Source organism: Mustela erminea, chromosome 10, assembly GCF_009829155.1.
Source record: "Mustela erminea isolate mMusErm1 chromosome 10, mMusErm1.Pri, whole genome shotgun sequence".
NCBI lineage: Eukaryota > Metazoa > Chordata > Mammalia > Carnivora > Mustelidae > Mustela > Mustela erminea.
The window spans coordinates 59,510,521-59,523,728 of record NC_045623.1 but is presented as its reverse complement, the minus strand read 5'-3'; the positions used below and the strand labels follow the sequence as shown (position 1 = coordinate 59,523,728).

At 39.5% G+C, this 13,208-nt stretch overlaps 1 protein-coding gene across 8 annotated transcripts in view; it reads left to right on the top strand.

Annotated features, from left to right (window-relative positions):
• Window positions 1–13,208, top strand: part of PATJ (PATJ crumbs cell polarity complex component) — a 373,536-nt gene that overhangs the window by 109,283 nt on the left and 251,045 nt on the right. For all 8 annotated transcript variants that reach the window (XM_032302603.1, XM_032302602.1, XM_032302601.1 and 5 more), the window contains 2 exons: window positions 2,855–2,978; window positions 8,536–8,710. In XM_032302603.1, coding sequence (XP_032158494.1) covers window positions 2,855–2,978; window positions 8,536–8,710 — 299 coding nt within the window. The remainder of the gene's footprint in view (window positions 1–2,854; window positions 2,979–8,535; window positions 8,711–13,208) is intronic.

The following is a 13,208-nucleotide window of genomic DNA, read 5'->3' as shown; positions in this document are numbered from 1 at the left end:
ATTACAATGTAATTGTTCTTATTATCAGTTATTGTGGTTAATCTCTTACTGTGCCTAATTTATAAATTAAACCTTATCATAGGTATGTATATAGAGTTAAAAATAGTATATACAGGGTTTGGTTCTATCCTTGGTTTCAGGCATCCACTGGGAGTCTTGGGATATATCTCCCACGATAAGGAGGGGCTGGCTACTGTACGTAAAATTTACCACTTTAACCATTTCTAGGCTTACAGTTCCAGTAGCATTAAATATGCTTGCATTATTGTACAACCATTATCACCATCCATCTCCAGAACTTTTCCATTCTTCCCAGATTGAAAGTCTGTACCCATTAAACAGTAACTATCCATTCTCCCCTTCTCTCATCCCCTGGCAAACAACCATAGTCCTACTTTCTTTCTCTAAGAATTATGATGACTTTAGGTACCTCATTTAAGTGGAATCATAGAGTATTTGTCTTCTTGTGTGAGGCTTATTTCATTTAGCATGGTGCCTTCCAGGTTCATCCACATTATAGCATGTTTTGGGATTTTCTCCCTTTATAAGGCTGAATGATATTCCACTGTATGTGTGTGTGTATGTATGTATGTATATTCCAGTCTGTTTAACCATTCATCATTCGAACATCTGGATTATTTCTACCTCTGGCTACTGTGAATAATACTGCTGCAAGCACTGGTGTAAAGTATCTGTTCAAACGATTATTTTTAAAATTTTTTGGTGTATATACCCAAAAGTTAAATTGCTAGATCCATATGGCAAGTCTCTTTAATTTTGAGGGGGAACCACTGTCATATTTCCATAGTAGTTGAACCATTTTATATTCCCACCCATAGTGCACAGATTTTCTAATTTTTCCACATGCCTGCCGATACCTGTTTTCTTTCTTTCTTTTTTAAAATATTTTATTTATTTATTTGAGAAAGAGAGAGATCACAAGTAGGCAGAGAGGCAGGTGGGGGTGGGGAGGGAAGCAGGCTCCCCGCTGAGCAACGAGCCCAGTGTGGGGCTTGATCCCAGGACTCCGAGATCATGACCTGAGCCTAAGGCAGAGGCTTTAACCCACTGAGCCACCCCGGTGCCCCAATACCTGTTTTCTGTTTTTTTTTTTTTTTTAAGGTGCAAAGTAGTATATCTTACTGTGGTTTTGATATACATTTTTCTAATTACTATTATTAGGAAAAGTTGAGCAATTTTGCATATGCTCATTGGCTACCTTCATATATTCTCTGGAGGAGTGTCTAAATTTTTTGCCACTTTTCAAAAGATATGACTCTTGCCTAAGGGTTAGTTACCTAAGACTGATTATATGTTCTTATTTTCTTCTTTATTTAGAAAAACTCATTTTCCTAAGGGGTTAACTCTCTATATTGAAATTCAGTTTCAGATATTAATTATCTTATTCCTGTTACAAAATTGCCATTAACATTTTTTTTTTAAGATTTTATTTATTTTATTTGACAGAGAGAGAGATCACAAATAGGCAGAGAGTCAGGCAGAGAGAGAAGGGGAAGCAGCCTCCCTGCTGAGCAGAGAGCCCGATGCGGGGCTTGATCCCAGGACACTGAGATCATGACCTGAGCCGAAGGCAGTGGCTTAATCCACTGAGCCACCCAGGCACCCCATCCATTAACATTTTTTAAGTCCAAAATTTGCTGTAAAATGTCTTCTAAGTACTCAGTGCCTATCATCTCCTCCTTAGTTGCCTCTCTAAGAAATTCTTCTTGCTTCTTTTATTCTATAGACAGCTAGGTTGTTGTAGCTACTTTCTCACCCCAATTTAATATTTGAGTAGAATTCTGTGTTCTGTAAGCTCCATTGGATATCTGATAGAGTTCTGTACTTAGCTATATTCATAATCTGAATGGAAAAAGTTAGCAGTATTTGGTACATCAATTTATGAGACATTCTTCTCTAACCATTGAAGTCTGACCAGTATAACCTTAATATACACAATGGACCATGTAAAAGATGTCATTCACCTTTTTAGTTTTAAATGACTTAAATTTCCAACAATAGAGAATAAGTGTTACTCATCTTAATTGAGGTATGTCCCTCTGGTGGCCCTGATGGTATCATTTCATTTTATGCCTATAAAAGTTTGTAAGATATAATAATAGGGGTGCCTGGGTGGATCATTTGGTTAAGTATCTCCCTTCAGCTCAGGTCATGATCCTAGGATCGTGGGATCGAGCCTCTGCTTCTCCCTCTCCTTGCTCCCTGCTCATGCTCTCTCTCTCTCTCTCAAATAAATAAGTAAGATATTTAAAAAATATATTATAATAAAATATATTAGTGAAGATTGTATGTTCTGGAAGATTATAACTTTTGGAAACCAGAGAAGATATGTATCAAAGGAAAACAAGCAGAAAGCTCAAAAATCATTGACTGTGCTTTATTTTAGGTTTGGGTAACTTGGTGTTCGCCAGGCAGATAAAAGTGATAGGGAGGGCGAAGCAAGAGCTTAGAGTTATGAAAATCCCCCACCAAGTTGTTTTGAGATCATTGGTGAAGCTTTTGAGGTTGTGATCCAACATGACCCATGAGTTAGTTGTATGTTAGCCATTGACCATTCTTGGTTGGATAGATCTTTATTCTTATACCTTTCTGATCATTTACTTAAATCCACTCATTAATGTTTATAAAACATTAATAAGTATTTTTGTTGTTGTTGTTAAAGAAAAATCCAGGGTAAAAAAAAAAAAGAAATATATTGTATTAACCTGTTATTTTGCAGATACATTTGTAGGGCCAGTTTTCTGCTATCATGGTTACATGGTTTGAACAACATTACAATGTTCCTCACTTTATCAAACAGTACTAATGCATTTCTGTCTTTCTTCCTCTCAAGATGAAAGAAAATTTTGGCATCAGTTCCCTACCCTCCATACCCTCATCTGAAGGAAACAGTCAACAAGGCAGATTTGATGATCTGGAAAATCTTAATTCATTAACAAAAAGCAGTCTGGATTTAGGTTTGTGGTTTTTGTTTCTCATAAACACAAATTGCATTATTCTGCAATCTCTCAGTTTTGTTTTTATGTACGATAACTCCTACTGTCATATTTTCACTCATGATGCAAATTTAAATCTGTTTATTAATCTACTGAAAGAAGATTTAGAAGTTTATTAATCTATCTGAAAGAATAAACATGGCTCGTACGTCAATGGAGAAGTTTCAGATTTTGTTTTCTGTGAGGGCTGTATTTTCAATAGTTGATTTTTCTTTTTATGAGCTGTATGGATTAAAACTAAAACTAGTACCTTATGTGCTAAATCTGAAATAAGTCTCTACTAATACGTATTAAAAATCTCTGATGCTATTAAGTGATACTGTTAGCTCAATGAATGGGGTTGTTAAATATTAATAAAGAGAAGCATATTTTAAACATTTATGAAACATTTTTATAGCCATATAGCCATATATTATGGTCAGTTTTGGTGCATTAATAACTTAGTTTCCATTAAAGAATCCTAAAAGTATAGTGCCTCTCCTTGCCTACCCCCAATATTGATTCTTATGCAATTTTGAAAACTTGACTTTGAAACATAATTTTTCTTCATCCAACACTAAAATATTGAAGGCTGTTATATTATTAAGATCCCTAGGTGAGACAGTTAAGTTCTTTCACAGCACTGGGATTTATAGAGCCATTGTTCAGGATTTATGCTGTCCTTCGTGTGTTATGAGTCTGTTTATAGGAAGTCTTTCTCTTTGGGCAGTTCTTAGTTGTATGGTAATGCATTGTAGAGCCAGAGTGCACTATAGAAGGTGATATAATGATTTCTATGAATTCAGCATTCTGTTGAATTGTGAAAAATGGAATCCTTTAGTGTTAAAGATTGAAACCACCAATCGGTGGCTCAGTTGGTTAAATGTCTGGCTCATGATTTCAGCTCAGGTCGTGATTTCAGGGTCGTGAGGTCAAGCCTAGTGTTGGGCTCCTTTCTGAGTGTGTAGCCTGCTTCAGATTCTCTCCCCCTGCCTGCCTCTCCTTACTCACTCTTGCTTGCTTTCTCAGAAAAAAAAAAAAGATTGGCGTCATCTATGAGATGATAACAGTTGTCAATTCCCTGTGAGTCAAAACACAGCATGGGTAGTTAGTTTTGAATATCTAAGATTAGATTTTATCCAGAGTTTATCCAGTTTTTTATGACACATAACTAATCGTGACTCAGATAAAAATGGGACTTTTTCTCCCACAAGTGTCCCATTTTACTGTTTTTAAAAATTTACCACATTTCTTTTGTCCTCTAAGTACATGGAGAAGATTCATGGCACAAATGAAGCAATAACTGAATTAATAGGCCATATCTGTTCATTGTCATTGATACTTGATAGCAATGTCATTACTATTTTGGACAAGGTAACTCTTTGCTGAGGAGAGCTGCCCTGGGCATGGTAGAATGTTCAGCAGCTTTCCTGCCTTTTAACCCTAATGCCAGTGGTACTCATTCTGAGTCATGATCAAAATCAAGTGTCTCCAGACATTGCCACATGTCCCCTGGGGACCACAATTGCTCCTGGTTGAAAATCATTCACTGCTTTGTGCTGTTAGGATTAAAAGGATAGACTGGCTAATAGGGGTGAGTATGTGTGGGGAGGAGCAGCAGAGCTGGGAAGAACACAGGAAAATAGTCCCTCTTGAGCTCTGCTCTGTGTGTTATTTAAGTGACCTTAAAGTTCCTTCCTCTGACTTCTGCTGCCTAGACAAGTTTCTTAGGGCTGCTCTACCAGATTGGTACCAACTTGGTGGCTTAAAACAACAAATTAATTCTCTCACTGTTCTCAAGGCCTGAAGTCCTAAATCAAGATGCTGTGCTGTCTCTGAAGGCCTGAGGGAAATTTTGCTTTTTCCTGCTTCTGGTGGCTCTACCTTTTTCTTGGCTCATGGCTGCTTCACTGTGATGTCTGCCTCTGTCTTCACACTGTTGTCCTCTCTTATCCCTGTGTCTTCTCTTCTTTGCCTCTTATAAGGACATCTGTCATTGGATTTCGGGCCCACTTGGGTAGCCCAGGATGGTCTCATCTTACAATACTTAATTATACCCACAAAGACTTTTTTTAATCAAAGGAAGGTCCCATTCATCAGTTTCGTGGTTGGGTCTGTCTTTTAGAGAGGTCCCCAGTCTGCCCACTACACTGCCTTAACCTAATACTTTGCAAGGCCCTGGGAGTTGATTTTTTTTGTTAGAGATTATAGTTTGGGGAGTGAAGTTAGACTTGTATGTGTTAGATCTGTCCTCACCAGAAAAGCATTCGTAACTACATGCTGTTAAGGAAATTTTTTGAAAGCCTCTAGGATGCTGTGCAGTAGGCATGACAGTTTGGATTAATGCTAACTGTAGGTAGGCTGAGAAATTATTAATACAGAGCTGACACGGATTTCAGCGGCATCCATACTGACTTCATTCTACTCAAGATTTGATTTTGCGTTTGAGATCCTGTCCGGCAAACGGCTGACTCTTTCAGTCCCGGGTTCCTCTGCGTCACCGGGCAATCCCGCAGGCTTCTCCAAGCCTCACCTATGAAATGAGAGATTTGGGCTAAGTGTTCTCTAAGCCCTCTGTCAAATCTGTGACTCTTTGACCACTTTATTAGTAACAGGCGATGTTCAATTTATCTTTGAACAATTAAATTTCTTTTTCTGAACAATTAATTAGAAAATTATTTCTGAGAACCTTATGTGTAAAGGGCTGTTGTTGAGCCTATACTTAAGCCAACATTTTGTAGCCTTGAAGAGCCTCTAACCTTCATGAGCTGTGAAACTGAACCTATAAATTAGCATAATTCATAAGGGAAGCACACATGATAAATTCCCAATCAGTAATACACTTAGTGTTATAAGTTTTAGATTTTAGACAGAAAGTAGTTCTGTTTCCTGATGTTTGACTGCCCCTGCCTGGGTGGTACCTCCAGGGAAACCTGGGCGAGTCCGTCATTGCACCCAAGAGTCACACACACTTACGCATTTGCATCCCCAGCTCTTGCTATAAACTGGGCTTCTGGAAGGCAAGGCAATCTGATTGTGTTACTGTAGCAGGTGCTCAGGAAATATTTGTTTTTTTTTTTTTTTTTTTTTTAAAGATTTTATTTATTTTATTTGACAGACAGAGATTACAAGTAGGCAGAGAGGCAGGCAGAGAGAGAGAGAGAGAGGAGGAAGCAGGCTCCCTGCTGAGCAGAGAGCCCTATGCGGGACTCGATCCCAGGACCCTGAGATCATGACCTGAGCCGAAGGCAGCGGCTTAACCCACTGAGCCACCCAGGCGCCCCAGGAAATATTTGTTGAATGAGAAAGTGAAATGCCACTTACCTGTGGTTATTCAGCAGCATTGCAACTCGCAGCCCTCCCTCCCTCTGCAGTGGCCTCGGTACACATAACCCACCCTCCCCTCTGCTCGGATTCTTCTTGCCTTTATTTTGTTGACCGTTCTGTTCTTGTACCTCACCAAGTGTAAACCTTTGGAAAATTTCCCCCATTCCTCTTCTATAAACATTAACCTCCATTTGTCCAGGACCTTTTTTTTTTTTTTTTTTTTAAGCTCCTTTGTTTTTTTAACCTTTGTGCACCCATATGGCCCTTACCCAACACCTGCATAGGCCCTCGAGGACTCGATTTGTTTTATGGGCTCTGGGTACCATGGTGTACTCGGTGAGCAGCTCTGTAAAGAGTGAGTGTGTCAGACACCGTGACAGATAAGAAATGTATGTCTGAGACCAAGCACCCAGGGTCCGTGGAGGAGGAGGGGGGCAAAGGGCACAAGCAGGCATTGTGCGGAACAGGTAATGAAAAGCTTTAAACACACTGAGGCAACCTATGAAACCCAGAGGCATGATTGAACAGGCCACTTTTACCAACATAGGTGGATGGGAAAGCACTCTGCAGATAGAGCCTGTTCCCTCTTCCTAACACTGGTGTTGGCCTTCCAGCCAGAGTCTGGTCCCACCCCGGTTTCTCCTCAGTGGGGAGGAGGCAGGCTTACGCAAAGCTAGAACTCTGAAGCCATGATATGAATTAGAGTGATTCGGAGGAATGTAGGCACCTGTGGACAAGAGGGAAGGGTACACAGGGATGAGGCACGGGCTCCTGAGACTTCCTATAGTAGTACCCCCTGAGCATTACAATTACTTACATCCTCTCTTTGGGTTCTGTTGCATTACCAACTGATTAGATCCTGATTTCCAGATTTTCTAGACAAGATAAAAGGTGGTAGTACTGAGTTTACTGAAAGTTTGTTCCTGACGAAGAAATGGGAAGAGTTTAGGTCATGCTTATAGGAAAAATTTTAGGAAAATTTCTCTTTATTATTATTATTTTTAAGATTTTATTTATGTATTTGACAGAAACACAGTGAGAGAGGGAACACAGGCAGGGGGAGTAGGAGAGGGTGAGGCAGGCTTCCCACCGAGCAGGAGCCCGATGTAGGGCTCAATACCAGGAACCTGGGATCAGGACCTGAGCTGAAGGCAGACACCTAACGACTTAGCCACCCAGGCGCCCCAATTTCTCTCTCTCTTAGAAATCATTTCTGATTTTCTAAAAAAGCCAGAACTCCAAAAAATCTTATAAATGTTTGGATTTAAGGAAGGCATTTGATCGCAGTTCATTATATTTGTCTACTATGCTGAAGAAAGATTGGCGGAGAATTTCTGATCAGTTACTGGGTTGTATTCTAAGGGTGATTAATGGACCTATGCCAGCGCAGGCACAGGTCTCTATTATATGTCATAGGACTCTGTGCACCACTCTGCCCTAGTCTTTTTTTCAGTAAATGGGGAAATGACACAGTAAATGGGGAAATGTCACATTAGGTAAATTTGCACATGCCACTTGGCAAAATTCCTTAGCCTGAGTTTCTCTGTGTATAAAATATGGTTGCTAGTATCTTTTCCCTCTAACTCATAGTTTGGTATGAGAATCAAATGAGGTAAACAAATGTAAATGAATTCTGAAATTTGTAAACACAGCCCCATTAAAAATGTGTTTTCTTAACATTATAAGCTCTGGGTGATGTATAGAATTGTCAGATCACTGTATTATACATCTGAACATAATGTAACACTGTGTGTTAATATGCTGAAATTAAAATTAAAAAAAAATTAAGTGTTTTTATTTGGTTATTTGTTATTCTGTGGAATTATTTTTTTTAAATAAGTGAAATGTTGTAGGAGTGCCTGCAGTTAGGTTGATATGGGAAAATGTGTAGTGAGATTAGAGTATACAGTCATTAAGGGGGTTCTTTTGATAAAATATTTCTATTGCTAAAATGTCAGCTTTTCCATGAGGCCATATGTAAAATTCTAACTCTCTTCCACTGAGCAGTCCCTCGCCCCCTTCCTTGCTTCATTTTTTACCATACTACTTGTCATCATCTGACATATTAAACATTTTATTTATCTAGTTTTATATAAATGAGAGTTCTGGCTGGAAGGTTCTGCCCGTAGTAGATGCGCGTAACTATTTCTTGAAGGAATGAAGGATGAAAAATAGCATCCTGTATTCACTACTGCCTGGGTTTGCTCTTTAGGCATGATGATTCCAAATGATGTCCAGGGTCCTGGCTTGCTTGTTGAACTCCCAGATGTGGCTCAAAGAAGGGAGCAAGAAGATTTGTCCTTATACCAACTCCCCAGGACCCGGATTGTGTCCAAGGCCTCGGCATACACAGGACCATCGTCTTCCAGATATACCGCTGATGCATGGTATGTTACCATTTATCTTTGTTTTCACATGATAGTTTTCTTTTTGCTCTCATTTAAAAAAAAAAAAGCATGATGAGGATGGAACATTTGAAAAATACAGAAAATATGAATAAAATTGAACATTAGACAATTATTATGGAATATCATATACTTAACATCGAAGCATTTATACAAGTTTGTATTCTTACAGTTGTGTGAAAAACGGATTACACAGAATATTTGCTTAGAAAATAAGAGTTTAATTAAGAGTTTATTTTAACAATGTAAGCAAGACATATAGACAAATTAAGGCTGGAGTGGATTCAAGAGAGAGAGAGTTTGGTGGAATTGGTGACTGATAACGTGTCAGGGCAAGAGGACATAGTTGAGGATGACTTGTGTTTCTGGACCAGGACAATAAATGCATTGTGGCACCATTAATTCTTTCATAGGAGCAAAGGAGGCACCTTAAGTGTCCATTGATAAATAAATGGATAAAGAAGATGTTGGGACACCTTGGTGGTTAGTTAGTTAGTTAAACGTCTGCCTTCAGTTCAAGTCGTGATCTCAGGGATCTGGGATTAAGCCCCATGTCAGACACTCTGCTCAGCAGGGAGTTTTGCTTCTTTTCATTCTGTGTTCTTTCTCGCTTGCTTGTTCTTAAATAAGCAAAATCTTAAAAAAAAAAAAAAAGTATATATGCAATGGAATCTTACTCAGTGATAAAAAAGAATGAAATATTGCCATTCTCAACAGCATAGATAGACATAGAGGGTATTACACTAAATGAGATAGTTCGGATAGTGAAAGACAAATACCATATGATTTCACTTACATGTGGAATCTAAAAAACAAAATACACGAATAGATGAACAAACAGAAATTGTCTCGAACAGAACAAACTGGTAGATGCCAGCGGGGAGGGGGAAGAGAGATGGGCAAAATGGGTGAAGGGGATTAAGAGGCAGAAACTTCCAGTTATAAAATAAATAAGTCATAGGGATAAGTACAACCTAAGGAATATAGTTAATAATATGATAATTTTTAGGGTGACAGATGGTAGCTACATTTTTCTCAGTGAGCTTTTCGCAATGTATAGAACTGCAGAATCACTATGTTGTACACCTGAAACAAATGTAACATCATCTGTTGTGCTCGGATTTTTAAAAAAGTTTATAGAAGCGTGAACAGGTTAGAAGGGAAAATGAATTTAGTTTGAGACATGTTGTGGGTTAAGTGGAATCAATTAGATGTGTGATTCTGGGGATTAATGTTGAGGTCTATCCTGATGTGGATAATTGGGAGCAAGATCAAGTGTAGGTGAAACTGCCAGATTTGAGTAGTCAGCCAGGGCAAGCTCAGATAATAAAAAGAGCCTAGGGCCACAACTGCGGTCCTGCAAAGCAGCAATATGGCAGGTATGAAGAGAGGAAGAAAGTAGTGATGTGAAATGAACAAAACACTGGAAGCAATCGATGAACCTAGAGATAGGCATAGGAACTGAGGTGGAGGATATTTTGTTTTTTAAGATTTACTTATTTTAAAGAAAGAAAGTGTGTGCTGGCAAGAAGGGGGCAGAGGGAGAGAAAGAGAAAAAGTCCTCAAGCAGACTCCCTGATGAGTGCAGATCCCATTGTGGGGCTCCATCCCACAGCCCTGAGATCATGACCTAGGCTGAAATCAGGAGTCAGATGCTCTAACCAGCTGAGCCACCTGGGCACCCCTGTGGAGGAGAACATTTTAACAGAAGGTCATCATAGACCCTCATGATGTGCTTCAGAGAGATCAGAGTGGATACAACAGAAATATTTGCTCGGGGTTTAGCCGCATGGATGCCCTTGGTAAGCACAGAACAGTTTTAGTGAAGTAGAATTAGAGAATAGTGGGTTGGGAATTGAACAGATCTGAAGTTGGGCATGGTTATTCCAGGAAGACTAGCATTTTCATAATCCTGGTCATGAAAAGAGACAGATACAATGCATGTTACTACGTAGCTAGAGGGTATTACTAGATTGAGGTAAGGAGGAGTTATACATATAGAACTACATATGTATCGTGTGTGTGTGTGTGTGTGTGTGTGTGTGTGTGTCTTTCTGGGAAAGATCCAGCGAAGGAATATGTCAGTGCTAAAAAGGGGTGATTAAACATGGTCTCTGGTGAGGGTTAAGGGAGAGAAGGACATTGCACACCTAGAGAGATAGAGCTTTGGTGGTTTGATGGGAGGAAGTTTACCTCCTCCACAGAGAGAGGTGCCAGGAATGAAAAGGAAAGTACAAATAGAAGTGCTGTTTGTGTCCGTGGGCAGGAATCCCAAGAGATTTTTATTTATTTTTAAGATTTTTATTTATTTATTTGACAGACAGAGATCACAAGAAGGCAGAGAGGCAGGCAGAGAGAGAGAGGAAGGGAAACAGGCTCCCTGCTGAGCAGAGAGCCGGATGCTGGGCTCGATCCCAGGACCCTGAGACCATGAACTGAGCCAAAGGCAGAGGCTTAACCCACTGAGCCACCCAGGTGCCCCAAGAGATTTTTTTATTTTATATTTTTTGTCATTTAGGTAAAGGTTATTTTAAAACAGTGATGAGATAGATGTAATGTGGGATTAAAAGGAGAGGTATCAGAGTAGGGATTCACTTTTTTGGGGGGGGAGATTCACTTTTGAAACAAGGGTAGGGTGTAATGGCTTAGTGTAGGGAAGGAAGTTTAGAAAAATCTTGCCCCTCCCTTTTTTCCAACCACCCAGAGCAAGACAATGAGCATCACTCACTCACTTGAGCAGCATTTGTGGCAGAGAATCAAAAGCTGTAGAGAGAACAGAAGAGGTTGGGAGAACATTTGGTGAAGAGGTCAGGGTGTTGAGTTGTTTCTTGACCATTCAAGGAGATTCCATGGATTGTGATGGGTAGTTTGGCTGGAGGGTCTTGAGGGACGGGTATGGCAATACAAGGAGAAACTAAAGCAACAGGGAAGGGAATTGGAGACATTGTCTAAGCATAACAGGGATGAGAGATAGGATAGATTTATTGACTTCATGTTTGTATTAAAACTTTAGTCCAAGAATGGTTTTATGTTAATACATGAAGCATCTTAGAATAATAGCATTTCTCAGTTCAGCAACTTCGTGACCTTTGCCTGTAGTTGTAGAAAGAAACTTTCTATCACAAAAAGTTGGTGTCTGGGTTTCAGCATAGCTCCTCTCTGAGTGGAAGGGAATGACTCAGATCAGCTCAACTACTTGGAGGAATCCAGTGTCTTTTTATTCAGCAGAACTGGACCAGTGTGTCAAGGGGGAGGCGCTGACAGTCCTGTGTCCTGGTGTAAGTGATGGCACCAGCTCCGGGGGACATGCATAGCCTTAAATAGGTTTGTTCTTTAGGAGAAATGCCTGGAGATGGCAGTACTGGAAGGCTTACGAATATAATTTTATGACTTTTTAAAAATTAAAAAAGAATTTTTTAAGTAATCTCCACACCTGGTGTGGGTCTTGAACTCATAGTCCCCAGACCAAGAGTCATATGCTCCACCAACTGAGCCAGTCAGGTAGGTGCCCCTACTTTTATGACTTTTTATCCAGTCAAATTACTTTCCAAATGAAACATCTTTATTTTTTTAATTTCCCTTGGGCTTGGTGTTAATAATTGAATCTGGTCAAAGAATTCAGAAATGGGACTACTACTTTAAATGTGTAGAACTGTGACTGCAGAATTGGACAATATCTAACCAAATTTCTAAGACCACCCCTCCTTTCTTATGCAGAAGACCAAATGGTACATCTATTGTGTCTTACTGAATTCTTCCAGCTTCCGAGAGGGAGGAGGCACTTGACTCCTATCCTATTGGTACTTTTTCTCTTAATGTAACTGTGGCAGGCTGATTTCTTACGCAGGCACAGGCATACAAGAGGTTTGACTTAACTTTTGAGAGGGATCAGTCTTGCAGTTGAATGTTGTTTTTTGGGCTTGTTGTCATAGATTCAGGGGATATTGAAATTTCAGCAGGTTCTAGAAGAGTTCCTGTGAGTCTTATTTCCTCTTTTCATCTTTCAAGATGTGCCCCATGGAGTTAGGTTCATTGGAGAATAGTTATTCTCTGGACTTTCCCGAGTAAGCATAGATTCTTTCAGAAGATAGTCTTTCAGATCAGGGTATCCTGAAGGGCTGAATGATATTTTAGACTTTCTGCTTTGCATTCATTTTTGTGTAGGACCCAGCAAAGTTGTTTAATGCGCACTGTACTTCTGCATCACGCCAACACCAACTTCTTTGGAGGCCTGTTTTTTGGTTTGTTCTTAATATTCAGTTTAAAGGGATGATGCAGTGGATAATGTGTCTTACTATGGATCAGAATATTTATTCCATTTATTAACTAAAAACAAAACAAAAACAGTTCACCTATTTCTCGACTTTGACCCCCTGCCTCTAGCAACCACCAGTGTTTTCTCCATATCTGTGAGCGTGGTTTTTTGGTTACTGTTTGTCTTAGATTCCACATGTAAGAGAGATCATGTGGTATTTGTCTT